Source organism: Pseudopodoces humilis, chromosome 5, assembly GCF_049639895.1.
Source record: "Pseudopodoces humilis isolate 2021_Gansu_Grassland_sample_001 chromosome 5, ASM4963989v1, whole genome shotgun sequence".
NCBI classification, from domain to species: Eukaryota; Metazoa; Chordata; class Aves; order Passeriformes; family Paridae; genus Pseudopodoces; species Pseudopodoces humilis.
This window is the reverse complement of record NC_142204.1, coordinates 15,126,444-15,154,299: the sequence shown is the minus strand read 5'-3', so window position 1 is coordinate 15,154,299 and position 27,856 is coordinate 15,126,444. Positions and strand designations below refer to the sequence as shown.

The following is a 27,856-nucleotide window of genomic DNA, read 5'->3' as shown; positions in this document are numbered from 1 at the left end:
TTTGGTTTTTTTTTTAGATAATTTGATTTAGAGTATTCATATTCATTTTGTTAGTTTCAAAGTTTTCTCGGTGATCCTTAAGTGTAAAAATGCTCTATTTGCATGAATGCTGTGAGTCACATGTGTCACCAGCTTGTGGTGCTCAGAGTTCTAAGAAAGCACAACGTTCAGTAAATGCTAATATGAGTGTAGTTGTCAGGACATCCCTTTCTTTTTCTGGTTTTGTTTTCTTACTTCTGTGACTACCCTCCAACCAGCATCTTTTTGTTTGTGGTAATAATGCCCGTGCTTGGTCTGAGCTGAGAATGAGATGTTGTACCAGGCCTTGGCAGGGTATTCTGTGATTTACTGGGTGCTCCATACAATTTTGCAGTCTTCCTGTGCCAACATTACTCTTGTGTTTTTGGTCACTGGGAATCTCCAGTACCTCTTCCAAGACTTGGGGCCTCATTGTACTTGTGTACACCCCTTGATGGTCTCCATTTGAAGTCTAGCAGATGGTGGTCTCTGAGGGAAACAGTCCAGTAGTGGGAGAAGACAGGGAAGAGTGTCTGCCTAAGTAGAGACAGTTATTGACCCATTGCTTTGAATGTAGGAGGAATGTAATTTAAAAAAAAAAAAAAAAAAGTAATATTCCTACTTAATTTTTATGAAAATTTCCAACAGACTCTTCTTTTTTCAACCTCCCTGCAATTAAGAACTTGTAGTTCTTAGTGTTGTCACAGCAGGTTTTACCTCAGTTTTTAGAAACACCAAGGGTGAACACTGGTTCCTTCCTTAATTTGAGCTTTAGGTTCCATTCAGTTAAAATGGTTTGGTTTTGGTTTGGTTTTTTTTGGCAGTTGTTTCTGTAATGTCTTAAGGGGTTAAAAAAGCTCTAGAATGAAGGCACACATAAGCAGAGAGTTTTCATGACTGTTTCCTCTTCAGTGTTCTCTTCTGAAAGGATGATATATGTTGCCAAGTACAAGCAAAAGTGATTTTATTTTCTGATTTGTAAATGTTGGAAAGACAGACTTTAAAAACTATGTCTGTGCTATAAAATCTCTTAAGCAGCTGTATCATCTTACAGTTTTAATGAGCTGTTGTAACAGCAGCGAATTTATGGGAAACTACTCTGACGAAGATTAGTATTAGCCACTAATTTCTTGTATTATTATTTATGACTGAGAAAATAGCTTTGAAAACTTAATAAACCTGTCTTCATTATTTATGAAATTTTACAGTATTTGGATAGTTGGTTCATTAAGCAGCACTGGTTTGCAGGTTAGCAAAGATCTATAAATGTCAGTTTATTCTCTTAAAAGTCTTCTAAAGGGTCTATGTTGTCATGTCTGTGGGAAACAGCACATCAACAGAATTATTCCCTCTTATGTGTAATGACTATAAGATGTCCATTATTCCATATAACCAGTATAACCAACTGTTTTTTCTGGAGAAGCAGCATTTTTTTTTTCTTTTTTAAAAACTAATTTTCCCCCTCCTCATGCATCCTCAGCTTTCTATTACAGTGAGCTGTGTTTTCAGTATTGCTAGTGCTTTTTTACATTTTGGGTGCATCATGACTTAGGTAAATTTAAGAATGAGCTCTTCCATGAATTTGTATTACTGCAGTGGTTTTGCTGGATGTTGTATTTCAGGCTATTTGGCAGACTACTGTAAAACACAGTTTGTGTTGACAAATAAAATTAGCTTTTTCCTCTTCTGAGTTTCCTCAGCATACACAACTAAATTTGTGTTTAATATTAGTGGTTAAATTATAGATCTGGTGTCAGTAAATCATCTTGGGGCAGTCTTCCAGTAGCAACTGTCTAGCTGTGGAGCAGAGTTCGGCTTTTTTAGGAAAAGCTGAAATGCAGACTTAAAATTACTGGACCCTTAGTGGGTTTCTTAGTACAGTAAGTGATAAAGTTTGGAAGTTCAGCACTCTTGGAGTTTGTTTTCCAAATGGTAAGATGGTGGTCCCTTTTGGAGGGGCACCTCTTAATGATTTAATAGGGCTTCTCAGCCTGTTGAGAATTTGAGGATGAGAAATACAGGTTTATTTGTATAGAGGGGAAGTGCTCCAGAGAGCAGTTTACTAACAAACAGATGATGCAACCAAAGACTTCCGTTCAAGGCTGTAAGCTTGTGTTCTTTATAAATGAAGAAGAAAAATGAGTGGTTCAGGAAGCCAAATCAATGAAATATCCATTATGGAATGATTTGTTGTGAAATTATGAAAATTTGAAGACAGGCAGTTAACCACAATATCATAAGTCACTTTGTCCTCTCCTTTTGACTCAACGTCAAAAAATTCAAATGGGGAGGCTACATACAGCTTACAATGTTTTTACAGAACAACTTTCCAATATGTAAAGGGGGTGTATGAGAAATAAGGCGGCTTTTTACTGAGGTCTTTAGTGATAGGACAATGGATGATGGCTTTAAACTAAAAGAGCATAGATTTAGATTAAAGAAGAAATTCTTTACTGTGAGATTGGTGAAACACTGGCACAGGTTGCCCAAAGTGGTGGGTGTCTCATCTTGGAAGTGTTCAAGGCTAGGTCGGATGGGGCTTTGAGTAATCTGGATAGTGGAAGGTGTCCCTGTTCATGCCAGGATGTTGTAAGTAGATGATCTTTAATGTCCCTTCCACCCCAAACCATTCTGTGATTCTGTGAAAGTACATACACTTTTATTACACATAACTATTTTTTCATTTGGGTATCTGTCATTTGTCATGGGGTGATCACCACAAGTTTTTCTGAGAATGTCTAGTGTTTCAATTTCCTTGGGCTTTTAAGTATAAGGAGTGGTTAGAAATACAATTTTGCTACTATTGAGCTATCAGATTCCCAAAATAGTAATAAAACTTTAATTTATCCTTTGTTTTTTATTAATATGCTGTAGCAGTGCATTAAAGCTTCAAACTGTTAAGAAGTTGTATGTTTTGGAGTGCAGTGCTTTTGTTACATGTATTGTAAAGATCATGCTGCCCACAACAGCTTGCACACAAAACTGTAGTAGAGACATAAGAAGTAGAAATGATAGTGAATAGCAGTAATATTATCAGACTGGATATGGGCATGCTTATGGGGTGTGACAGCACAGTGGGATTAAGTCTTATGATTGTGTGAGTGTGTAAAATGAAGTTTCTGGCTATTCAGGAGGTGTGTTTCTTTTGTTTATTAAAAAAAAAGTCTGAGCTTTAAGAAATTGAAGTTCAAATGTTAGTTTTGTAGCTGGCTTTTTGGATTTGTACAGCTTTCAGGCTGCACCTGTTTACTTGTGTTGGACTGGATGTGGAGTCTTGTATATAGTGTGCACTGAGATTCTCATATAGAAGGAGCTATAAAGATACAGAGAGTTATTGTGTCTTGTAGATTTCATTTGTTGGAAATAGGTAGAGTGTCACCTAATTAAAAAAATAAGGTTTGTTATCACAGTAATGTGATTGAGGCATGTCTGTCTCACTGATGGGATGATTGCTAATCTGAGATGTCTGATTTAACTAATTCCATGTTTAATCTTCCTGAAACTTGTAGTGAAGAAGAGGAGAAACTGGCACAGACATGACTACACAGAGCCAGATGATGGCTCCAAACCAGTGCAGGCTGGAACACGGACCTTTGTTAAACAGCTGCGGGCTCGCTCTTTCCCAAGGTACAGAACCTTCCTTACATATTTTAGTGGGAAAACACAGTGAAATGTCATCTGTCTTAGTGGAATTGACTAACATTTCTCTGCTTCATATAGTGAAGGTTGAGGATGACTTCCTCCTTCTTCGCAGTTCTTCCCAGTGGATCCCTGTTTCAGAGGGATACATTTGCCTTTTCACACAGTAGCTGTTCAGTTTTGTACTGGGATGAGTGGATGAGTTGTCTGTTGGAACTGCTGCAGGGTGGTCTGAGAGGTTTTGAGTTTTAGGGTGGGGTTATTTTTTTTTGTTTGTTTTGTTTGTTTGGTGTTTGTGCTCTTACTGTCTGAATATTGTCTGTGTATTCCTTTAGTTCTCAGCTTCATTCCAAGTAACATAAAACATTCACATGAGCTGATGGTCTACCCATTCTCGTGTGCTTTAGAAGAAAATGGAGAAACATGATTATATTTTGATCCTGAGCTTGGTTGGCTATCTCACTGAAACACAATGACTTACGATTCTTTAGAGCAGCTGGTGGCTGTTAGCAAAATGTACTTTAATGAGTAATGCCTTCTCTTAGAATTCCTTTTCCCCATCCTTTTACGTTACTCTCTTCGGTCATACAGAAGGACTATGAGTTTCCAGATAATGCATTACAGTAAAAATTTCTTTGCTTGTTGAGGTTGTTTTCTTGGTCTTTTAGTTAAATACTTAATAAAACAGTACTGTGTGTTTATTTTAGATTCAGATGTAGCCATTCCCATCTGTCCTGCCCCAAACTGAGACTTTTTTTATTTCAGTAATGCTTGGAGGATGCTTTTCTGCTAATACTCCATCCTTTCTTTCTGCCAGTGCTGATGAAGTAATTTTGAAAATGCATGGAAGCCAGTTAACACAAAGATATCTGGAGAAACATGGGTTTGATGTTCCCATTATGGTTCCTAAATTAGATGGTTTGGGACTCAGACTTCCTCCACCAACTTTCTCCGTTTTAGATGTGGAACGCTATGTAGGTAAGAGTCACTCTGGAGTACTTATTAAAATGTCTTTCTCCTGTCTGTAAACTAAAATAAATATTTGCATGATTATAAAATAAATATTTGCATGATTATAAGAGCTTCCAGAGTGCTAAATGTTTAGTCTAAATTAAAGACTAGCAGAGAGTAAAATCAAAACAGTGGTTTGGAGGGGTTTTTTCTTCTTTTATTTTTTTTTTTTTTCGTGTCTGTGTCTGTTTGGTAGATGTGTGGTAGGACTATAGCCTTATGTCTCAATTTTCAAACTTGTTAATTTTAGTGCAGGCTATATGTGGAATGCTGGGGTTTTTTTCTGCTACATGTATACCAAGGATAATGGTATACATTATATATACACCAAGGATAATCACTCTTAGGATTAATAAATTGAATCACTGGTTAGGCTATGACAAAACTTAATGTTTTGGACTCAGTAAATTGGCATTTCTTAATTAAATCTTCCAGAAAAAATTCCTACCTTGGCATTCTTTGCTGGGAGAGGCTTCCCAACAGCCACTTCTTTCTTACCAGATCTCGTATCAGTAATTGTGCCAGCCTCATGTAAGTGTGCAGTACAGAGACTGAGCCAGCTGCAGCAGGACATTTCCTGTAACACATGGTAGAGATGAGTGTGTTCTCATGATCACCTGATGTAATGATGCGTGCTGAAAGTAGGTTTTCTGCCCATCAATATTTTACAAAGGCACCAGAATATGCAGTGTTGTCACCATTGTGATGATAAATAGTAATGTGTGTTCTGCCTTAAAAATTAATATCATGGTGATATTTCTGAATCTTTTTGTCCGGATTACTGCCTCTTTGGATTCAGAGAGAAACTTGATTGTCTTATCCTTGTACATCCATTTTGACCTGCCAAGTTTTCCAGTTCAGGGAAAAAATTGGAATGCCACAGATGTACCTTCCTGTTATTGAAATTAAAAATAAAAAAACTGAGTAAGTACTATTTCATCTGGAATTTATCAAGATGATACAAAACTACAGTTTTAAAGTGAATATGTTTATAATGTACATCTAGGCATGTTTCCAGCATTCCAAAATTAAGTGTCAAATTTGGCCATTGTGTAACTAAAAGGACATAAACCAATTGCTGTTGTAGTGGTGGTTTTAGTCCTTTTTCTTGGCTTGTCTAGTTCTCTAAATGTATCACTTCAGAACACATGGTGTGTAACCCTCTCTTTATTGTCATCAGAAAAGAAACACACCCATGATAATTATTCAATGAAATTACTGCATGCTTGCAGCTTGTGCATGTGTGTAAGGAAGGTGGGGGTTTGATGATGGTTTATAGGAAAAGTGAGGAAGAGATCTGCCTTGTTAACTTTCTTCATGCTACTCTTTGCAATAGCAGACATAAACCAAATTTTATTTTTTTTTTAAAAACAGATGCAGCCATTCTATACTACTTTTTCTTTTTGGTTAACCACAGGAAAGTGGATTTATATTTAGAGTGTTTTCAATTCTGTCTTTAGCTGATTAGAGTAATTAAAGTTAAACCTAACAAAAAGTTGGTTTATAGTGATCTGTCTCTCTTCCAAGAGAATAATGATAGTAGTGGAGTTTTTCTGCAGAAATGTTTTAATAAAGACTGGAAAAAAGTTAATTTTCTCTTAAATATCTGAAATGTCTTTTTTCTGTGAAAGCCTTGAGAAAGTCACCCTGTTTTTCTTTTCACAGGTGGTGACAAAGTGATAGATGTCATAGATGTAGCAAGACAAGCAGACAGTAAAATGAAGCTCCATAATTACATTAAATACTTCACAAATCCTGACCGACCCAAAGTATTGAATGTGATCAGCCTGGAATTCTCGGACACAAAGTGAGTATTGACTTCAATTCCTTGAATGTAGGAAGTGGTTTTCACAAAGCTGAACAATATGTGTGGGAATATAATGCCTGTACTGGGAAAGACAGGAGGAGGTGTATTTTATGTAGACAGCTATTGTCATGTAATGTAGGTATAAAACATATTTATTAGTTCATAAGTAATGTCTTTGTAGGAAGCTGTCATTTAAAAAGAGATACGCTTACTCCTGCTTATATTAACAGTTCTTTTTTGTTTGTTTTTTAAAAGGATGTCTGAATTAGTGGAAGTACCAGACATTGCCAGAAAGCTTTCGTGGGTTGAAAATTATTGGCCAGATGATTCTGTCTTCCCTAAGCCTTTTGTTCAGAAGTATTGCTTAATGGGTGTCCAGGACAGCTATACAGATTTTCATATTGATTTTGGAGGAACATCAGTTTGGTACCACGTTCTCTGGGTATGAATACATCTTGATTTACAGAACCACAGATTTTGCTCTATTGGAAGGAACCCATCAGGATTGAGTCCAACTCCTGGCCCTGTCCAGGGCATGCCAAGAGTCACACCGTGTACCTGAGAGCATTGTCCAAATGCTTCTTCAGCTCTGTCAGGCTTGGTGCTATGATCAGTTTCCTGGGGAGCCTGCTCCAGAGCCCAACCACCCCTTGGATCTCTATGACTGTGTGAAAAAAAAGTTATCCAGTGTGTAGCCTTCTGTTGTGGCATTATCACCTGCGTGAAACCTTGTGCTTGCAATGCTAAGGGAGGAGCTTGAAAGGGAATTACTGATCTCTGGTGTTGCATTTTTATGCTTTTATTTTAGCATGCTGTTGGTGACTTGTAGGCTGTAAATGGTTGTCTGATGACTTTAGTAGACTTGTGGGTGATACAGTGAGGTTTTAGGTTTTAGTAGGAAAAAAAAAAAAAGATTGAATTAAAATCATTGGCATATTCAATTTTCTGTTCTCACAAATTTGACCATGTGTATGTCATAGAAGAGGCAAAGTGGTTTCATCTTCCATTTTCTCCTTTGGAAGGTGTGTGCATATCCATGAATTGTTTATAAAAACTGGATTGTTTTTGTAGTCCAGTGAAAAGTTCTGGTTGGTTTGTTTGCTTCCTTTAGATCATAAGACACCACCTGGTTAATATGCTGTATCTAAGCTCTTGGTGGATTGCATTTGTGAGACACTGGGCTGGGAAGCTTGAACATGCCATAGTGAGAAGATGGAATACTTTAGGTCAATCTGTTACTCCATTAGGAGTGACTCAGAGGTCATAGTGTACCTCCAGGAAGTACAACATTAATGTAGGAAAACATAAATTTATTTATTTGGTATATTTATCTAATAGGGTGAGAAGATATTCTATTTGATCAAGCCCACTGATGAAAATTTGGCTCTCTACGAGTCCTGGAGTTCATCTGTCACCCAGAGTGAAGTATATTTTGGGGACAAGGTTGACAAGTGTTACAAGTGTGTTGTGAAGCAAGGACACACTTTATTTGTTCCAACAGGTAAGATTTTACTCTTGCTATTAGGACTTACCATGTTTAATCATCAGGAATTATATGATTATTATAAAATAATTGCATTATCAACATTGGGTATCCTCTAAAATTATGGATGAGAGGGAATAATAAAAAAATTAGAAATTTAGATTTTCAAACCAAGTAATTAGCTTTTAAGACTGGCTGACAATCATAACAATTATCAGGGAATGAAAGGGTATTTGTTACCCAATTAGAAGACAACAAATTAAAGTTGAATTTGATAATCAGGGAAGTAGTTCCAATTAATAGAGCACAGATTGTTCTCTATTTGATAGGTATCAGACTGAATTCTTACCCTAATTTTATAATACAATTTTATTTTTTACAGATTTCACTATTGCAACGCCTACTTGGCCTAATTATTACAAAAAACATCACATAGACTTCTTATGCTGTAGGCTAGAGTATTAAGAATACAAGTTGGGTGGGGTTTTTTGGTTTGCTTTTATTGTGAGAAATGCCAAAACAATTCAATTTCTTTAATAAAAGACGAAAACACAGAAAAATGCTTCAAAAAAAAAAACCTCATGCTGCTCAAACTCCCGAATACCATAAGCTTACAAGACTTTAATAAATCAAACCATATTTTGCCAATAAAGTGACTGCCAGGTTTTGGTATTTTTGCTTATCCAACCTATTCCTGTAAATGCTTTTTGTTATTTTATCATTAAAAATTTGTACTGTTGGGTACTGTCTTTTTTTGGAGGGGGGAAAGAAAGCTTTGAATACATGGAGTAGGGAAATGGTTTAAAATTCTACTTCTGGAAGAAGCCTTGAAGATTATGATCAGTACGTTATTCCATCCTTCACTTTCTAGACTACTTCATTTTTCTCATAGCTCAGTTCTGTACCTGTGAGGTTCAGGGATTACTGTTCTAGTTCACAGCTTGTGCAGAGTAAGTACTATCTGATGAGGTCCTCTATGTGCTCTTGACATTCCTGAACAGCCAGAGCTTTTAAAACCATGTATTTCCAGCAAGAGACAGCATTAATTGTCCATGTAAGTTCATACATCTAGGAAGAAAGAAAGCAGAATTACAGAATGAAGAACTTTACTGTGACTCACAGAAAATAGTTAACTGCTTTCTAAGTAATCAGCTGAATCTGAGCTATCACTGTAATGTGACCATGAAGAAAAGTATCATCAGATGATAATTTCTCACATGTACCTGTATTTCAACATGTGTACACATAAAAAGATACTTTCAAATACAAATATGTATCTACACATGTGCATGTATGTGTATAACACATACTTTTTCACATACATATAATGGAATACAGTGGAAAAACCTGTAAATTAAATTAAATTTCAAGACAGGTGTTTAAAAAAATGGGAAATTCTGTAAGACTGAGTAAAGACTGAAAAAAACAAAACCCTGATCTCTGGTGAAAACCACTTGCTGTTTCTGCTTGCACTGATGCTAGTGGTTGTCATAATTATTTTATAATCTTGGAAATATGTTCAGAGTAGTTTTCTGATCTAAAGTTAATCTTGCATACAGGTGAACAGCATCAACAGGGAGGCTCTTTAGAATTATTTAAATATTATTCAAGATATTCTGTGTGGTTTACACCAAATTTTTATTCCTTGTTATGTAGGCCTTGATCAAAAGTGCAGCATAAAAATAGCAGGCAGGAATATAAAAAAATTAAAATCTTAAGTTGATGCAGGTATGCCACAAAACTGCTCATTTATTAGCTGAATCAGGGCATGAATTTAATGCTAGTTTGTAATATGTAGTTGTTTGTGATTTGGTCTGATCTTTCCTCAAATTGGGAAGCTGTGTTTGTCCATCTTGCCTACACTCAGTGAAACTATGAAGTAGTCTGCAAATGTCTGGCCAACTCATGCAGAATCAGAAAAAAGAGCTTGACAAAGAGAGTCTACTTGTAGTTTACTTACATTAAAGCTCCACAGTATAAATTCCATAAATAACTGTTTTTAATCAGGAACCTCATGTAATGTGTTCTTTGGTGTACTTAGTTAAAATTATCCAGTAATAATTAGCTAGATCAATAGCATAATGTTGGCCATGCTTTACCACGTTGAATAGTGGATTTCATAAGGACAATATTTCAATTATGTGACAAACTTTATAGTGTGTCTAGACTGGGTTTTAAACTGAACATAATTTCACTTGACTTAGAATGACTGTATTTAGAATAATTTATGGGACCACTTCTGAATTCCTATTTGAGAAACTTCAGTATTGCTAAATGACTTTATGTTGTGCAAACAACCCAGTTACTGTAAGTAACATGTAAATATTGAAAGACATATAATTTTGTTTTATTTTTATGACTTGACCTTTTGTTCAGTATATTTTTCCCCTCCTGAGTTGTTTATATTTGTGGATTGGGGTGAAAACTTTTGGAATTTTTACTTGAAAGGTTGGCTTTGCAACCTTACCGCCCCCTCCCAGTGATAAATGTTTTAAACTTAATTATTTCAGAAAGCTACAGTTCCACTAGATTTCTGAAAAACTGTAGTTTACATGTTGTTAAAATTTAGATTACTTGTTCCTAGCACAGAATACAAATCTGTTTGCTTTTTATTCTTTCAGGAGCAGCATTTTTACTTATATGCATATTTAAAAACAGAATAATTCATACGTATGTATTGAGTTTCACAATCTGTCATTGCAGGCTGGATTCACGCTGTGCTCACATCTCAGGATTGTATGGCTTTTGGAGGAAACTTTTTGCACAACCTCAACATTGGCATGCAGCTCAGGTTAGTCTCAGCCCTTGCTGTACTTGCTCCCCAGTAAGTAGGATATTCTTTTCATAGAGATTCTTCTTCATGCGCCTAACCAGGATCAAATTGGTACAGGCTCTCTAACAGATAATAGTGGCATTTTCAGTTAGAATGTATCAAGCACATTCTCTTATTTTACTTCTGCAAAGTTTGTTTCAATAGCAAAATGAAGGCTGTGCAAGAATTTAAGTGACTAAAAGGAGGAAACAAAAAAAAGAAAATTCTACTTTGGAGATTAGTATAAGTGAGTAAAAGAAAACTAAGCAAGCCCAGGTGTGCGACACTGAGTTGAAATGAGCATCCTCAAGTCAGCATTGCTCTAAGGGCAGCTGTATTTAGTTTTTGTCCAAGATGTAGAGCTGTCTTCTAAACATATTGTTTTTATTTATTACAGTGGAATCCCGATAAAATTCCATCTGTTAAAAGATCACACATTGGGTTTGTATCCTAGTTTTATGAAGTCCAACTTTATTCTTAGAAGTGCCGCAGTCAAACTTGATAAGGTCAGAGCCTGAATGAGACCAGAGTTCAATCTTGTCTGTGGTCTTGTTGGGGTTTAACTATGTGGTACTTGACTTCTTTTATTTATCATGGCCATGGTTATTTTATTTCATTTTATTTTGGACATTGTGTCAATTTGAATGATTACATGGTTGAATAATGAATTTCATAATTAAAACATTCATGTTTTGTAATACTTGCATTTATTCAGGTGTTATGAAATGGAGAAGAGGCTAAAAACCCCGGATCTTTTCAAATTTCCTTTCTTTGAAGCCATCTGTTGGTTTGTGGCCAAAAACTTACTGGAAACATTGAAAGGTAATGCATGTTTTGTTTTAAGAGATTCACATATATCTGCTTTTAGCATTCTTTTTCTCTTAAATGATGATGGACCATAGCATCAGTTTTGTTTTTTTCTCCCAGGCTTCTTTCATGTCTTTTAAGATCTTTAAATATCTTTTGATAGCCTTTGAGCAAATAGTTAATGAAATGATCCCACTAACTTGTATCTAAGGGTTTCTTTGTGGTGGCTTCACAGCCAAAGAAGGAAATTTTCTTGTACTTCTGCAATTTTCTTCAACCTTTCCAATCACAGTGCCTGTTGTCCTCTGCTCCTGGTTTTGTAACGAAAGATGTCTGTGAGGGCTTTTGTAGGAAAGATGCATCAGTTCCTATGAGCTGTGTTAAATCTCTTATATCAGTGCTTATCCAAGAGGTGTCTCAACAGCCTCCACTTCTTAACAGCTGCTGTTCTTCTCCAAACTTCCTCATCCACTCCTTAATTACTATATTTGTACCCATCTATATTTGTGTTTGAGAGGGTGTCTATCTGACTTCACCTTCTTTTCCTCAAGTATCTTGCCCTCTGCCTGCTCTGTTTAATCTTAATAATATGATGTATTTCGGAAGACAGAAGTCAACCTTCAGGGGAGGCTACTGAATTCAACTTCTGTTTTGGAAGAACAGAATCCCATGTAACCTTTTCTGATGTGGAAACAGTACAAGTTACTGAAAATTATCTTTTCTCCTTTCAGCAAATTAAAGCACTGAACAACCCTTGATTCCTAAATGAGCATTTAAAGTCTCGGGGTGACCCTAGAGCAACTCAGAAATCTTACCAAACAGAACAAACTTGCAGAAAACTTTTCCTTCCAAAAATAGTATTTTTGTCTTCAAAGCTTGCTTTGGTTTGTCTCATTCATGCATATTTAACGTTTACAAACTTGTCAGAAGCCGTAGGGACTGTGTTCCTGCTGGAAAAGCAGTGGAACATGTATGTTTCCGCAAGATCTAGGTAACTATAAGCTGTGTCTGTTCACCCCACTCTTTCCTCTCCCCTTTTTGTCATGTGACTCCTTGGGAGCCTCTTGTGGCTTGTCTTGTGTTATGTTTAATCTCTGGTTTAGCAGATGTTTTTGTCACTGAACAACACTATGACCTATAAACATCATAAAAAATAAAAATGGATGTTTCCATGGCTAGGATGAAGTTTATATTGGATTTTGGCGTCAAGACTCACATGAATTAGGTGTTTGCTAGTCAGAATCCATAATTTTGAGTAAAGGATGATACCAGTTTGGTTTTGTGGGTAATGGTGATGTCCAACTGTTAGCAGTACTTTTTATGAAATTCAGGTCAGTAAAGAAAATCAACACAGCATGTCTTTCTGCTTTTCAATATAAAATATAAATATAAAATAATATAATAAATATAAAAATATATGCAATATAATATATATATAAAATAAATAATATAAACAATATTAATATAAAATGGTAACAGGGTCACAAACATTTTGATTTTGACTTTCTGTTGGCAGAAAGTGTTTCATGATAAGTATTATTGTATTCACCTAAATATTTTTCTTAATTCTTGGGGTTTCAAAATAGGCAATTTGCGCTGTTGTCAATGTATGCTGTACCCATTAATTTGAATTACTTTAAGTTCATGCAGTTGTTTCTATTGCATCTAAAAAATTCAGCCTGTGGTACTCCATTTTATTCTTAAAATTTTATAAACTGAGTCAGCTAATGGCCAGGGAGATTTCTGCTGCCATTACCTCTCATACCCTTTAACAAGTAGGAGGCCTCTGACAGAAGAGCAGCTGTTTACTCACAGAACCATCATTTTTTTGCCAGCTTCCTAATACATTATCCATGAGAATAGTGTTTCATTAGTGTATTCTTTAAAGGGACTAAAATGAGCCTAATGGTTCTAGTGTTGATCCACTTGCTATTGACAAGTGGAAATATTTGTCAGGAACCTGAGGAGAGGTTTTAATCTACCTTTGGCTGTTTATGGAGGATTTGTCTTTTCCCTTCTTTTTTTACCCCTTTTATTCATGCTTTATCATGAAGCAAAAGACAGAATGAAAAAGAATTGCAATCAGTTGGGAACACCAGCTTCCCTAAGAAGAGAAGCTTCTGAAACAGAGTGGTTTCCACCCCCTGTCCCTTTGATTTTGGGAGTAAAAATGATGTAAACCGTGTGAGGGAGGACTGTGATAATTGGAAGAGTGACAAAAAATGTTTGGGAAGTAGAAATATGCTAGTGTGAGCCATTTGCATATGTATGGAGATAAGCAATGCAAATTCTAATTTAGAGATACATCCCACATACTGCTGGTCCTCTTTGACTAAAATATTTCTCAATGAAATAGAAGTGATTTCTTTCTTCAAATATGTTATTTTTTTGTTCTGTATTTTAGATCTGGGTTCTTTTTCCCTAAATGACCTTTAGTATGTTGTAAACAAACCCTAATTCATACAAGCACAAGTTAAAGACAAAGGTTTTACGTAGAATCACTGAAGGGTTGGATTTGTTTTTAACATGGTCATTCTTGTTACAGTATGCACATTAATGCAGAATGCCATGTTTCATTTGCATGCACAATTTTTCCTTTACTGTGCTGTTGCACAATGGCAACTTTATTGGCTGAAAGGTAGGTATCATTCTATTGTTTTCTGTCTTGAAGTGTTTCTAAATTGGTGTCTGTATCCTTTTTAGAACTGAGGGAAGATGGTTTCCAGCCTCCAAGCTATTTAGTGCAAGGAGTGAAGGCTTTACTTACTGCTTTAAAATTATGGATGAAAAAGGAAGTAAGTATAAATGATTTTGTTTGCTGTTTTGGTGAGCTCTGTTTTGATTTAGAATTAAGTAAAGTTTTATGCCCTTTTAAAGTTCAAGATTATGTTTATCCATTAATGAGTACTGAAAAAGTCTATTGAAAGTACATACTTCTGATTTGGGGAAGAATCATAATGACAATTTCATATTCTGTGATGCTAATAAAGTCTATTAGACTATTTAATAAGCTCAAGTATTGTACCTGATTGAAGTAGAATCTTGCTTTACCTCAGGATGGGATAAGAATGCCAGAGGATAAGGTGATAAGGTGGGGCTTTTTCTAAGAAGTGTGTTTATATAGTCAATTAATCCTAGTCTGAGGCAGTGGAGGGATGAAATGGCATGGTGTTTAGCATTTTCCATTCATGTCAGTGGTGTGGAAAGCATATTTCAGCTACACCTGCTAAAGAGTCAGTTTAGATTCAGATTGAGGAATATTAACTTCAGTTGGATACTGTCCTTGCTCAATATTGATTGACCCTTGTAAAACCATAAGTGTGCCATCAGGGCTGGCTTTGCTGGTGCTCTTCTGCCCAGTAAAGCTTATTTGTTTCAGCACAGAACTGGGTCTGGTCTAACTCCCTGTTTTTTTTCATGTGCCTATGCTAATAAGCCCTCTTGGAACCCATGCTCCTGGGAAGTGCTGTCAGTGTTGACTGACAGACAGTTTGCTTCTGAGGGTATTAATTGTAGTTTGTTGCTGCCTGTGATACTGCCTTGTTGCAAGCCAGACTTGAACTGACTCTGTGGGAGCTCTCTGCTCTTTCTGCCCACAAATTCTACTTGTAGGAGAATTATTATGCAACATGTATGATAATTGCATAATGCTGCATCCAACAGTATGAGCTCCGTGGAAGTGAACATGAGGTGCAAATGCAGAAGTGGCTTTTAAGTGTGGAATGTGCTGGGCTCCAGCCTGTGTAGCATTACTGATCCCAGATGAAGCTCTGCCAGCCCTTGGAGTTGGTTCTCCAGTGTCTCTTGTTCTCTGCTGTTCTGGATGAGTGCTAGTTAGCAAGCAATGTCACAGTGTTTACAGGATGTTGGGCCTAAGCTGTTAAACCATGTGTGAACCCAAGCCATCTCTGCATCTGTGGCATGGATAAATTAGCAAGCCAAGTGATCAGACTACTGAACTGAGATCAAACGTAGCCTATATAAATCCTTATTTTGATTTGAAATTGGATCCAAATTCCTTTTTTCTAGATTGCCACAATGTAGTATTGTAGCATTTGTGTTCTGTCTAGTAGGTCATTAAGTATTTTGGAATGTGGAATGTGATATATTTTCTGCTTCTCTGTGGAAGAAAAATCAATTGCACTTGCTGCATTCTGAACGCTTACTAATGAGACCTGTGGGTATTCCCAAACCACTGGATGAACAGCCAGCCATTGTGAGGGAAGTCCAGAGCATCAGTGATTTAGCCACAGTGTTGTCTGCATCCCACCAGCTATCATGTTTCGTACCTTGCGTCCATTTTCTTCATTGCATTTCATTGTATACTTTTCTGGCTCCTGCTTCATCCTTGAGCCAGTCTTGCTTTGCAGCAGACCAAGTGTGTGATAGGTTTGGAGTTGTAGGCAGGTGAGGGCAGGAGGAGCTTTGAACATTGCTGATGATCTGCTCATGCTGAGGATTTCAGACAGTTCTTGAAAAATGGCAAATACGTTCTTCTCAATGAGAACCTCTCTCACGAGCTTTCACGTTTGTGTCATGGAGTATGTCTTTTCAACATAGGTGAATTATCCTAGAGGATTGTTCTGTGCCATTTTCTAGAGAATTTCAAACTCATCTTCTTCCGAGAGAGGGAAGTAGGAAGGATTGAATGGTCCTAAAGTGACCAATAACTTGATGGAAAAAGTATACAGTTTAGTGACAGGGCTGCTGTTTTCTCCAGGGTGAATGTGTAGAGGTATGATACATTCGAAGAATGAACAATGGGAAATAATAGCAGCTGATTTAATCTTCCCTGTGGAATTAGGGGTACTGAAATGAATAATCATATCATGATTATATATTGGTGTTGGGTTTTTTTGGGAGGGGAAGAAAGCATTTGTTTTAATGACTGAGAGGAAGCCAGGTTCAATGAAATGCACATAAAGTACTGAATTGCTTCTAGCAATCATTTTGTTGTCGAATCTCATTTTAGAAATGTGGGTAGCTGAAAGTGTTTGGGATGTTTTTCCATTGAAATAGTTGGTTACAGGAATTCATGTCAGTCATCTAGCCTGTGTGTTAAATGATATTTTATCTGTTTAATTCTAACTAAAAGTGTTCTGAGGGACATTTAAACCACATATGAAATATTTTGCTAAATATAACTGTAGAGTATTTGAACTTCTATTGTGTGTGTGTGTGTATATGAAATCTGTCTCTGATATGGTTTCAGAGGGTTAAAGGGAACATAAACTCTTACAGCTTTCTACATTTTTTATAAGGAATAGGTTTTTTTCCAGAGTTGCATTCTCCAACCTATTAGATTTTAAATAAGCTAAGAAGGTAATTTTTAAGAATTGGATGTCAGGAAGATGTCTAAAAAAATCTGCATCTTGGTTACTCATGATTATTCCTGATTTGCTCTTGAGATTGAAATTTTGTCAGGGTGAAATACCCTTTGTCTTAAGGTATTTTTAAAGTTACGACTCTAATGAATGTTGGAAATACTGCTCTATACTGACCATGGTAAAGGGAAAGAAGGTGATTACTGCAGTGAGGGTAAAAAAAATTAGTGATCATCAGTATGGCTTTGTGTCATCTCTTCTTTGGATTCTTGGAGACATTGAGGGATATGTGGTGACTACTAAAGCTTGGACTGGAAGCTACTGTGTGTATATATCAGTCCTGGCAGTTTATCGTCATTATTACAGAAATTAATCTGGGTTTTCTTTTACTTTTATTGTTTTCCCCTGTAGTTTTTTTTATTTCATATTATTTCTGCTTTTATCTGGGGGCAAAAAAATCCCAAACTAAGTATCTTTTCTTCCCCCTTTGCATACAGCTTGTAACAGAACATGCCTTTGAAATTCCAGACAACATTAGGCCTGGGCATCTCATCAAAGAGCTTTCTAAAGTGATTCGTTCTGTAGAGGTAAGAACAGAGGCAACCCTAAGTAAGCCTTCAGAAAATAAAACTTTGTATCAGGGAACTCCATCATAGTTATGCTTCTGATTTACCATATTCACCTTTTAATTTATTTACCATTCATTTAATAATAGAACATCAAGAGGAAAACTGTTTGGAATACTAAACTATGGGTATTTCAGATAAGGAAAATGGATAGTGAGTGCTTTATGTATTTTTTGTAAAAATTAAAACTAAATTTATTTTAGATTTTAATGGTGAAATTATTTGTAGGTTAGTATTTCTAAAATGTAGTTTCTTATAACTACTTAAAATAATTATTGTTAATGTGTTTTTAAAGACTTTAATTTGATAGTCTGTGCATATTCCATTCTCCTGTCTACTTGTTAGTTCTGGTCCAGTTGTCATCATTTTGCTCACTCTTCTGTTTGTGTGTTATATAGTCAGTGGGGGAGGGTTTCTTCTTTTTTTTTTTTTTTGCTTTCCCGTACCAGTGTTTTATTCCTTTATTCTTCAGTGATTATTGATTCTTGAAAAATTCTCACATCTCCATGTGAAGAGAATGGATCTGAGGGGATGTGATCTGTTGTGTGCAATACATGTCTACCCTGTGCTACTTTCCTGAATAAAACTATGTGTTTTGGTGGCACTACTCTTGTGGAACAGCATAAAAGCCTTAAATGAGAAAGAGGTGCAGTAGAACTAAACTTAAATCCAAGTGAAACATGTAGTTATTTCTCTAAAACATCTAACAATTTTCCTTATAATTTACATTTAATTAGAGGAATAAGAAGCAGCACTTAAATATGTGGATTTATTCCTCTGAGACTATTCTGAAAAGTGCTTTTAATTACAGGAGGAAAACAGCAAATTAGTTAAAACTCAGGGAATTCTTGGTGTGTCTCCAACTTCACGATCTTCACACGAAACAGCTTCCCCTCACCACCCCAGACGAAGGGTGAGGAAGCTGCGAGACCATGCTACCAAAACTCCTTCTAATCTGGACATCCTGGAACTCCACACTAGGGAGGTACTGAAAAGGCTTGAGATGTCACCATGGGAAGAGGCAAGTATCAACTTATGTGTAAGGAAAAACAAAACCAGAGCAGTTTCCTGATCTCTGTTGAAAAGAAAATGGTTTTAAGGTGTGTAAGAATACCGACTAGAACTCTCTCATGTGAGATATGGGTAGATTGTTTCAGAGTGTATGTCAAATGTAAATTGCTTTGAGCTAAGGAAGTTCTGCTTAAGTCAAGTTACTTTCCATTATTGATGTTTTACTGCCCTTTAAATCAGTTCTGAGATACTAATATCAGGGAGCACATACCCAATCTAGCAGCTGCTGTAGCAGTTCCAAGCCCAGCTTCTGGCTTGCCTGAGTCTACTGATATTTCTCCCAAGGAAACATAAAAGGAGTATTATAGGAAAGTTGTATTTATTTCAGGTGCTTCAGGAGAGTATAGATGATTCAGGGAGAAGGCGCGGTTGTGAGTTCTTTATGTCCAAACTTGTTTTGTCTGAGCTTTTTTCAGTTGGTTATGGAGGTGGTAACCATCCTAGTAGTGAATTTAATCTTTTATGGAGTGCAGAAAACCAATTAAGTTCATAGGAATAAATAATAAGTAAAATTGCTTTTACTTTTTAGGATATCACAAACTCAAAACTGAATGGGAGGTTTAACAAGCCCTTTCAGCCCTCTTCTACAGTACCTGAGTGGAGAACAAAAGACAATGATCTTCGCCTTCTGCTGTCAAATGGAAGAATAATTAGGTATAAAGGATTGCTTGTGGATACTTTTTCCTGGTCATTATGGTCTGGAGTATGCTAATTGTTAATATTTCTATTTCTAGAGCTCTTAAGTTCTTAGCAGTAAGAGAGTCACATTAGGAATTCAGAAGGAATGTCTGTGTCTGCTGTCCCCTAGTGGAGCAGCAGTTAGGGAGTGAAGAGGAAGGGATTCTTTGCATGTTCCTTTGTTACAGCATTTCAATCCTTACTCGGTGGGGTCTGTCCTGGAGGGAATGCTTCAAAGTAGAAAAAGTTGTTTTGTATCCACCTTTGAGAGTTGTTCTCATTAAAAGTACTCTGGTGTTAAACTTTGTATCTTTATGGAAATGACATTGAATAGGAAGTAAATTCAGAATGAAAAAATGAGCATAAGAGAATATTAGTGTTTTACCTTGAGAGTGTGTTGTAACTAATGAAAGGAAAACAATTGCTTCAGGTTTTTAAGAATAAAAACTGACTTTTTTTTTTTTTTTCCTTACGAGAAGAGATGAGAGACGTCCATTTACAGATCGAAGTCTTTACACAGCAGACAGTGAAGATGAAGATGACAGGACAAGGTCGAGAAAGACAGCTGTTAAGGTAGAAGACCAGCCCTCAGGGTTTGAAGGAGAAGGGAATGCAGATGCCCAGAAGCCACTGAACAGTAAGATTTTCTCCAAGTCATATCAGTTGAACATTTTGATGGTCTCAGTGAGGGTGTAACTACCATTTGTAATATTTCAGTCAGACTAACTTAAGTATAAAGAGGATAAAGAAATAAATCAGAGGAGTAGTATTAGAAGTTACACAAAACATTTCTTAAATATTATCTGTCTACTGAAGAAGCTAAGAGTATAGAGATGAAAAGTAAAACTCGCCTTTTTATGTTAGTGCTGTCTTGAATGCTATGTACAGCATTTTTCACAGTGGAGATTTAATTGATGTTCTGGATGAGTATTTGTTATTCTTGATCTGCTTCATAATGTCAGAATTATGATATGATTTTGTTTTTAACACCAAAATATACCTCACTGTGAAAAGCTCATCCCATCAATTCACTGTAGTTTCAATTCACTGAAAGATGTAGCTAATTTTAAAAAACTACTGAAAGATGTAGCTAATTTTAAACTTGTCTTATATTTTACTTTTCCTGTTCATTTTGACAATTTCATAGTTGATCATACAGTTTTATATGCTTTACTAAGGAATTGCTTTTTTTCATACAAGTGATAAGACATAATTTCACATAAATAAAATCTTATGCATTCAACCTTTGTAATCTGCAAGGTTAGGAAAGAATTTAGGTAACCTGTAAAACACTTCAACTCCACTTTCCAGTGCTTTAAACCACCCTTCACTAGGAGGTAATCTTTTTGGTCTTTTGGTAGCCTCAGGCCCTCCTGCCAAATATTCAGCAGTGATGATCACACAATGTATTAGTAATGTATAAATATTGAATGCCTGTTGCCAATGCCTATTTTATCTGTGTGCAGAGAGAATTAGTCCTTGACATAGCTGTTCAGCTCTCTGCTTAATTGTAAGTCACATCCTTTCACATAGAGCTTAAAAGGGCTCAGAAGGTGTGCACTAAGAAACTGAAGTCAGCACTTAAAAGATGGTAAGACTCCTCTGGAGACTTACAGTTCCCTGAGTTTCCTGTACAGCAGTCCATAACATTTGACTCTGCTGTCAGCCTGAAAAAAATATTTAATTATTTTCATTAAGAAAGCAAGCTATAATCCCTGTTGACTGTGCTTCCAGGCGTCACAGAGGACAGTATTAAAAAACCTGCACATGAAAGAAGTCTCTCTTGGGTATTCTTGAAACAGGGCAAGCAGTTTGTTGAGTGAAGGCTTACTGTAGTGGTTTTCCACTTCCAAAATTAAACTAAGTAAATCAAACTAAATTTTGCACTTGAATCAAAGATTAAATCATACAGAGAAATGGTAACTTTTCTTCAAAATTATTGCTCTTACTTGATTCAGAATGAATATGTCAGTGAATATACAAATGTAGTAAATGTACTTAGAACTAGAAGTGAATGTTGAGATTGTTCTTCCAAAAATTGATCACTCAGTACTAGTGCTGATATTTTTAATTGAATATTGAGTGTCTTCAGACTTCCCTGTTACCTGTGTCTGATTATTTTACCTTAACTGAGACTCTAGAGAGAGAGGGGAAACGCATTGTCTGCAGAGAATTCCAGAAGAGGAATTACCTGTTCCTGTAACAGCTGCCAATTTGCATTTTTCTTATTGGGATTGAGGCCAAGAGGAATGTCCACAGACAGATGCCTTTAAACAGATCAAGCTCTGTTGAGCTTTGTGTGCCAAGATCCTTGTTTTAAATGGTGACCTAGTATTAGCAGAGGGACAAAGTTCAAATGCTGTCCTTAATTGAGCAAGATAATTTGTGTGGATGAAGGTGGTTTGAGATTTTTCTTAATTCACAATGTCTTAGACTGATCTCACAGATAATGACTACTCTCATTCCCCCAATTTTGGGAATATTTCTCTTTGTCTTTGGAGGCATACAGAGACACATATTTTCTTGGAAAAGATAGTAGTCTAAAGGAAAATTCCTTTGTTCTCTAAAATGATGTTTTCTGTATTGTTCATGCTGTTGCTTATCCTAGAATCTTAATTGCCTTTTTGAAATGAGCCAAAGGCATGAGTTATTGTCAGAAATCCCTTGGGTTTTGTTGAGCTGCAGTAATTAAAAATACTAATTTTATTGTTATATGTTGAGCATTACTTTATATAGCTTAATTTCCTATGCAGTGTTGTTGGTCATTTAATGTGCTTGGGTATTGCTCGTGGTTCTTTCTAATACTATCTTAGGTTTAGTTAGTCTTCTTCTAGCTTTTGGTCCCAGCTGTTCAATTTACTCGCTTTCTGATGAGAAGTGTCTTTTAGCTTTCTTCCGCTGCTAAAAGTGATTATCACTGTGCAGTGTTTAGAAATCAGTAGTATCCCTTGAAGTATATTTGTTATCTAATTGTGATCTTTGCCACAGTCCTCAATAGGAGCAAAGCTCAACTAGAATTGCAATGTATACATAGTTACAGGTACATCTTTTATTATTGCATAATTATAGTTAGAAAGAATTGTGTTCTTTTATATGGTTTCATGTAAAACTATGCTGAAAACAAACCAAAATTTCAATTTTACTTGTCTTCAATCTAGAGTTAATTTCTGATTTGTGCAGCTTTGCTTTCAGCATTGTTTTGTATGAAACTATAAATACTTTAAAAATTATATTCCTTTCTTTAGACCCTATTTTCTTGAGATATGGTCATAATTTTTTTACCCTATTTTGCTTTTCTCCAAAAACTTGTGCTACTTGAACTGCACGTTGTCATCTTTAATGAATTTGTACTTAATCAAGATTTTTGCCAGCAGCCTTGACACAGGTACACATACTGCTCCCTGGCCTTGAGCCTTGGAATCCAAAGACTTAGAAATGTGTTGCCTGCTTGTCATTCTTTGGGACAAATGCAGTCTTTTAAGGGTACGTGCTGATGAGAACTGCTCTGACTCCATCCAGCCTGTACAAAAAAGCAGAAACTGCCCACGGTTCCATTTCTGGAGTGGGTGCTCTGTGGGAAGGAAGAAACATAAACTCCTGCTGCACCTGACTTCTCTTCCTGTCTTCATCTGCTCAATTGCTTCAGGAGGCTATTGGTCAGCAGTAGACAACTCATTGTTGTCCTAAGCAAACTTGTGAACCAGATCGTTGTGTGCATTTGCCTTTGTTTACAGACTGTTAAAACCAAAATGTGTTTCTTGGGTTTTGCTTCAAGAAATAATTACTAAATTTTAAGGTAGTAGATGTTTTGTCTTATATTTTAATTCTTCTCTCTGCAGTGTTCTTTGAAAGTGTGAAATCAGAACTCAGGAATGGATCCTCAGAGTACTCTGATATTTCTGATTCAGAAGAATCTGAGCCTGATTGCACTACACAGGTACCTCTAGAAAAAAGTCTCAGAAATTAATGAAGCAATTAAATATAATTTTGCTCACGTACATCAGATTTATCTGGTCAAAGTTTGTGTTAAAGCAGCATAACAAAGTATTTAATTCTTGTTCTTTAATTATTGTTGAGATTAATATCTCAAACAATATCCTACTTCATTCTTCATTTATTCTAGTGTTGAGAAAAAAGATAAGATATGCTATCTTGACAAATTTTATCTTCTTTGTCATTGAGGTGGGTTGGCAGAGGATGAGCCCTGTTCTGGAATAAGCAAAGTCTGAGAAAAGTCAGATCCTAGTTGCTTTATTATTTCTTTGATAACAAGTCTAAATTTCATCATTCGAATTATGTGTACCTACTACACAGTTTAATTTTAGAGCATGGTTAATAGGAAACAATCTTTCAGGTGTTCAGTTTTATAAACAACCTGAAGTGGCTAAATCCTATTCAGGGATTTTAGACTATTGGAAATAGATGGGAATACTCTGTTTGAGGGTCTAGATTGTGGTCATTGCTTCAGAATTAATGAAGTATGAATGCATATATGTACATGTGCATATATGTATAGATATTTACAAACATTTTTTAATACAACTTTTAAAATTATGACATGTGTATGTGTCTATAAATACTTCAGTTATTTTTTCATTTGCAAATCGAATTTGTCCTTAGTAATTCAAATTTTTATTAGTGGTAAGGTGAAGTGATTACCTCACATTTTTGCTTCATGCTTCTGGAAGGCTAATGCCTTGGTCTTTCTTTCAATTGTCAGTCTATTACATGATTTTACAAGAAGTCTTCAAATTCCTACTTTTCCATGCTGGTCAAGATTTTATTTTGATACTTGCTGTCTTTCATCGTTACCTGATCTAGATGTTGGAGTAAGTGATAGGAACCTTCATGGTGTGGTATCTTCTGGTTTCCTAAACTGCATTGCCAGCAACTTTGGCTCAGAAGGTTTCCTTTTCTAAGGCACAGAATCAGTAGTTACTCAGAAGTGATGTATTTCATCTTTGGAACAGAATCCAGCCAGTTTTGTATGGCTTTGTAAATGAGTGAATGTTTTATATTTATGTAATACTTGCTCTCTTCTTTCCATATTCTCCTACTTTTTAATTTCTAATAGTATCTAATGGAGTAACTTTTCTGTGTGTTGAAATTTGCCTTTTGTATACATATATGTAATAACATATCCAAAATTAATTCTCTCACTAGCACCTGGAAATCCTTTAAATGTTTTTTTATTGTACTGAAGAGGATCTTAACAAAATATACCTTTATTACTAACACTGAATCATAGTTATAATTTAATTGCCCATTTGTGTCACTTTCTAAGGGTCAAAGTTTAGGAAGCTGCTTATGTGAATGAAACTATTGTATAAATATACGTCTTAGTGATAAAATGCACTTCATTCCAGTTCTGATTTTGATGATGCGGATAATACTGTGTCAGTCTTTAAGGATTATCACTCCTCCATGTTCTGATCTTCTGTTTTCAAAATCTCTGTTGAGTGTCACATGTATGCCTTATCTTGAAAAAAAAAAATTGTGATGTTCTCTGTACTTGTTGAAAATAGATTAGTCTGAATTACCAAGATGGAACATATGTACTGTAGCCCTTGCTTCCTGTAAAGGCATATTGAGTCACATATGGTTGCTCCACCTTTGAGAAACTCCTGCCCATACAAGCTGTAATCTCAGCAGGAGCTGAAAAGCCCTTTCATTCATGAAATGAGGCTGTGCCTCTGTAAGAGTGGCAACAGCTGTTGTGTCTCTGTTCTCGTTGTCTTCTGGATTTACCTGAGAGCATCTGTCATTCATCAGAGATGGTGCTGTTGAAAGTTTTATTTTGTGAGAGCAGGAACCAGAAGCAGTTTTCTGAGGCAGAATGTGTCCTATAATATATAATAGGCATCAATTCTGTCTGCTGCTTGGAACCATACTTCCGTACTTTTTTTTCCGTAATTTGAATATTGAAGATAAGAATAATTCTCTCATTAAAGAGAAGGCAGGGATTTGTGTATGGTGTAATATGTGTGGTGCTTTGTGAAAAATGGATTTTGGAGATACTTTCTGTATTGTGGAACATGTACTTATCAGTATTTCAAAATTTGAACATATAGCATCTCAGACGCTATATTCAGATTAACTGCATTCTGGATACCGTAAATACAAAAAAAGTTGGACCTTGAAGCTTTTGAACTCTTCACTTAGCATAAATTAAGGTAGAGTCTCCACTTAGGAGGTCTGCTGACCATTTTGCATACATTTTCCTCTTGTTTCAGCAAAAGGATTCCTCCACAGAGGAGTCAGAAAGCTCAGGTGATGAAGAGAAGCAGGAAGTAACATCAAATTTCAAAGAGGACTCTAAGGTCACAAGAGATCTTTGTCAAAATACCCAGAAGCCATCCAGAAATGAAACTCCCAGTAAAAAGTAAGTACATTGTTGGAATTTTTTATAAACTGTTAGATCCTGTAGCATGTACTTATGGTTCTCCTTTATAGCAATGTAAATTCAGTCCTTCAAAGGGTTCTGTTTTGAACTGCTTACTACTCTCTTGACTTTCCTAGGGAATGTCCTACCTCGACAAGTACAGAAGAAGAAGCTATTCAGGGCATGCTTTCTATGGCAGGATTGCACTATACTACATGTTTACCAGGTCATACTCAAAGCACAGACTGCACAAATAAAAGAACCTCTCTTCAGGAACACAGAAGCTACCCCAGGAGTCGGCATAAAGACAGACAGCCATCTCAGAGCCACAAAACCATAGAATGTGGTAAGTATCTGAACTAAGGACACTGCTGCTCCCTGCATTTGGACACAGTGCTCAGAATAATCACTCAAAGTTACATTTTTAGATATGTAGTTATTAGATTAGTAGCTTTGAAATAAATCAGATGGACAATCAGGTGTATTCTGTGGTTTTGCTTTGTTGGTGGGTTCTTTTCTATAAAAACTGAAAATGAGCAAATTTAGCTTGTCATCAGAATACCCCTTCTAAATATTTCCATCTTAAAGTTTTGTGACATTCTTACAAGAATGGGAAACTTGTGGCTAGATTTTATGTATTAAAATTTGAGCTTGTTGAACTTCATTTTAGGTAGATCTGTGAAGGAGGAGGAAGGAGACTTGGGAACTTCATCATGGACTAGACACCTGAATGAAGCTTCGAGGATTACCCCTCAGGTAAAGCAATGATTACAACATATTGAACACATTTTTATAGGAGAAGAGATCATGAAATTATAAGTACAGAAGGCATGGTGGACAGGTCTTTACACACTGTGTATCTGACAGATACTTCTGGTTCTGGTAACTGGGTTATTTTTGTCATGCATTTTTTCACTGTTATTTGACTCAGGTTTTTTCCTTTCAAATTATTTTCTCTCATAGTACCTAATACAAAGGTGTTCAGGGCAGTATCTTGAAAAATAAAAAATACTGCATTAAAAATGTGTGAATTTATATTTATTCTAACTGGGAAAGCATTTTGTTGTTTATTCATTGTTATTCCCAGCCAGAACATCGGAACAAGTGAACATGTTGATAGTATGTATAGTAAAGATACTTGTTTAGGAAATTGGTACTGCTAAACTGATAGCTTTCAAGAGCTGGCAAGTAGGAATATTTTTGTTTTCTGGTGTCCAGATGGAATCCAGCAAGAAATAAAGGGTTGTGTCTTATACTCTGAACTTTTAAAATATTTCTGAACTTTTCTGTATTAGAAGTATTAGAATAATTAATTAACTAGAACAACTGAAGTTGAAAAAAATTACAGTCATTAAATAGCACTGTTTTTAACTCCATGCTTTGTAGTGTTTGCTTTGTAAGAATATCTGACTACATGGTGCCCCTTTACAAGCTGTAATTCCCAATTTAGGATTTATTCTTTCATCAGCTGAATATTGAAAACAAATTACCAATTAAAGTAGTAAGTGATAGTGGTATGGCTTGTCATAGTGGCTGGTTTAATCAAGAGCAATTGCATTTGTTTTGGTCACTGCAAAGTGAAAAGGAAAGGTAGAGGAGTTGAGTACGTTAGTATGTGTACTTAAACTGCAGCATTGCCCTTAGGTTTATATGGAAAAGCTTGCACAGTGACAATGTTGTTTGTATGTTATCTTTAAGAGGTGTCCTAAAAGAAACGATGGACTCATAAAGTAGTCAGATACCGGTGGAACTGAAATATCTGTTTCAATGACACAGTTGTATAATTGGAAAAATTGGAGTGAACCTGTAGCCAGAAGCTACTAACTTGTATATCTTTCTTCTCATTTCCATACTAGGATGCAAATAAGACTCAAAAATATATCAAGAAGGAGGGTGCATCAGAAGCCAGTCTTAAGGTTCAGGATAACAGAAGCATAGTCCACAGCAACAGCTTGAGTTTTCAGCATGGCAAATACACACGAGACTCCAGCCTGATGCAAGCAGAATGTCAGCTGAGTGATGGCAGCCTTAGCCCTGACAGGCCCTATGGTGAAACGTCCTTGTCTGTACCACTGCACCCAACAAAGAGGCCAGCATCAAATCCACCCCCTATCAGCAACCAGGCAACAAAAGGTAATGCTTATCTCCATCCCCTTGCCAAAGCGGGCCAGGGGAGGGAAGTAAAAGACTAAATGCAG

At 36.1% G+C, this 27,856-nt stretch overlaps 1 protein-coding gene across 1 annotated transcript in view; it reads left to right on the top strand.

Moving 5' to 3' along the window:
• The window catches only part of KDM7A (lysine demethylase 7A), a 63,509-nt gene that overhangs the window by 29,828 nt on the left and 5,825 nt on the right, over positions 1 to 27,856 (top strand). Inside the window, exons 3-19 of the mRNA XM_014256872.2 lie at positions 3,528 to 3,645; positions 4,475 to 4,635; positions 6,334 to 6,475; positions 6,731 to 6,917; positions 7,814 to 7,976; positions 10,662 to 10,749; positions 11,486 to 11,592; positions 14,281 to 14,372; positions 17,399 to 17,488; positions 18,339 to 18,548; positions 19,128 to 19,252; positions 19,756 to 19,913; positions 23,116 to 23,213; positions 25,510 to 25,658; positions 25,796 to 26,004; positions 26,329 to 26,414; positions 27,515 to 27,791. Coding sequence (XP_014112347.2) covers positions 3,528 to 3,645; positions 4,475 to 4,635; positions 6,334 to 6,475; positions 6,731 to 6,917; positions 7,814 to 7,976; positions 10,662 to 10,749; positions 11,486 to 11,592; positions 14,281 to 14,372; positions 17,399 to 17,488; positions 18,339 to 18,548; positions 19,128 to 19,252; positions 19,756 to 19,913; positions 23,116 to 23,213; positions 25,510 to 25,658; positions 25,796 to 26,004; positions 26,329 to 26,414; positions 27,515 to 27,791 — 2,460 coding nt within the window. The remainder of the gene's footprint in view (positions 1 to 3,527; positions 3,646 to 4,474; positions 4,636 to 6,333; positions 6,476 to 6,730; positions 6,918 to 7,813; positions 7,977 to 10,661; positions 10,750 to 11,485; positions 11,593 to 14,280; positions 14,373 to 17,398; positions 17,489 to 18,338; positions 18,549 to 19,127; positions 19,253 to 19,755; positions 19,914 to 23,115; positions 23,214 to 25,509; positions 25,659 to 25,795; positions 26,005 to 26,328; positions 26,415 to 27,514; positions 27,792 to 27,856) is intronic.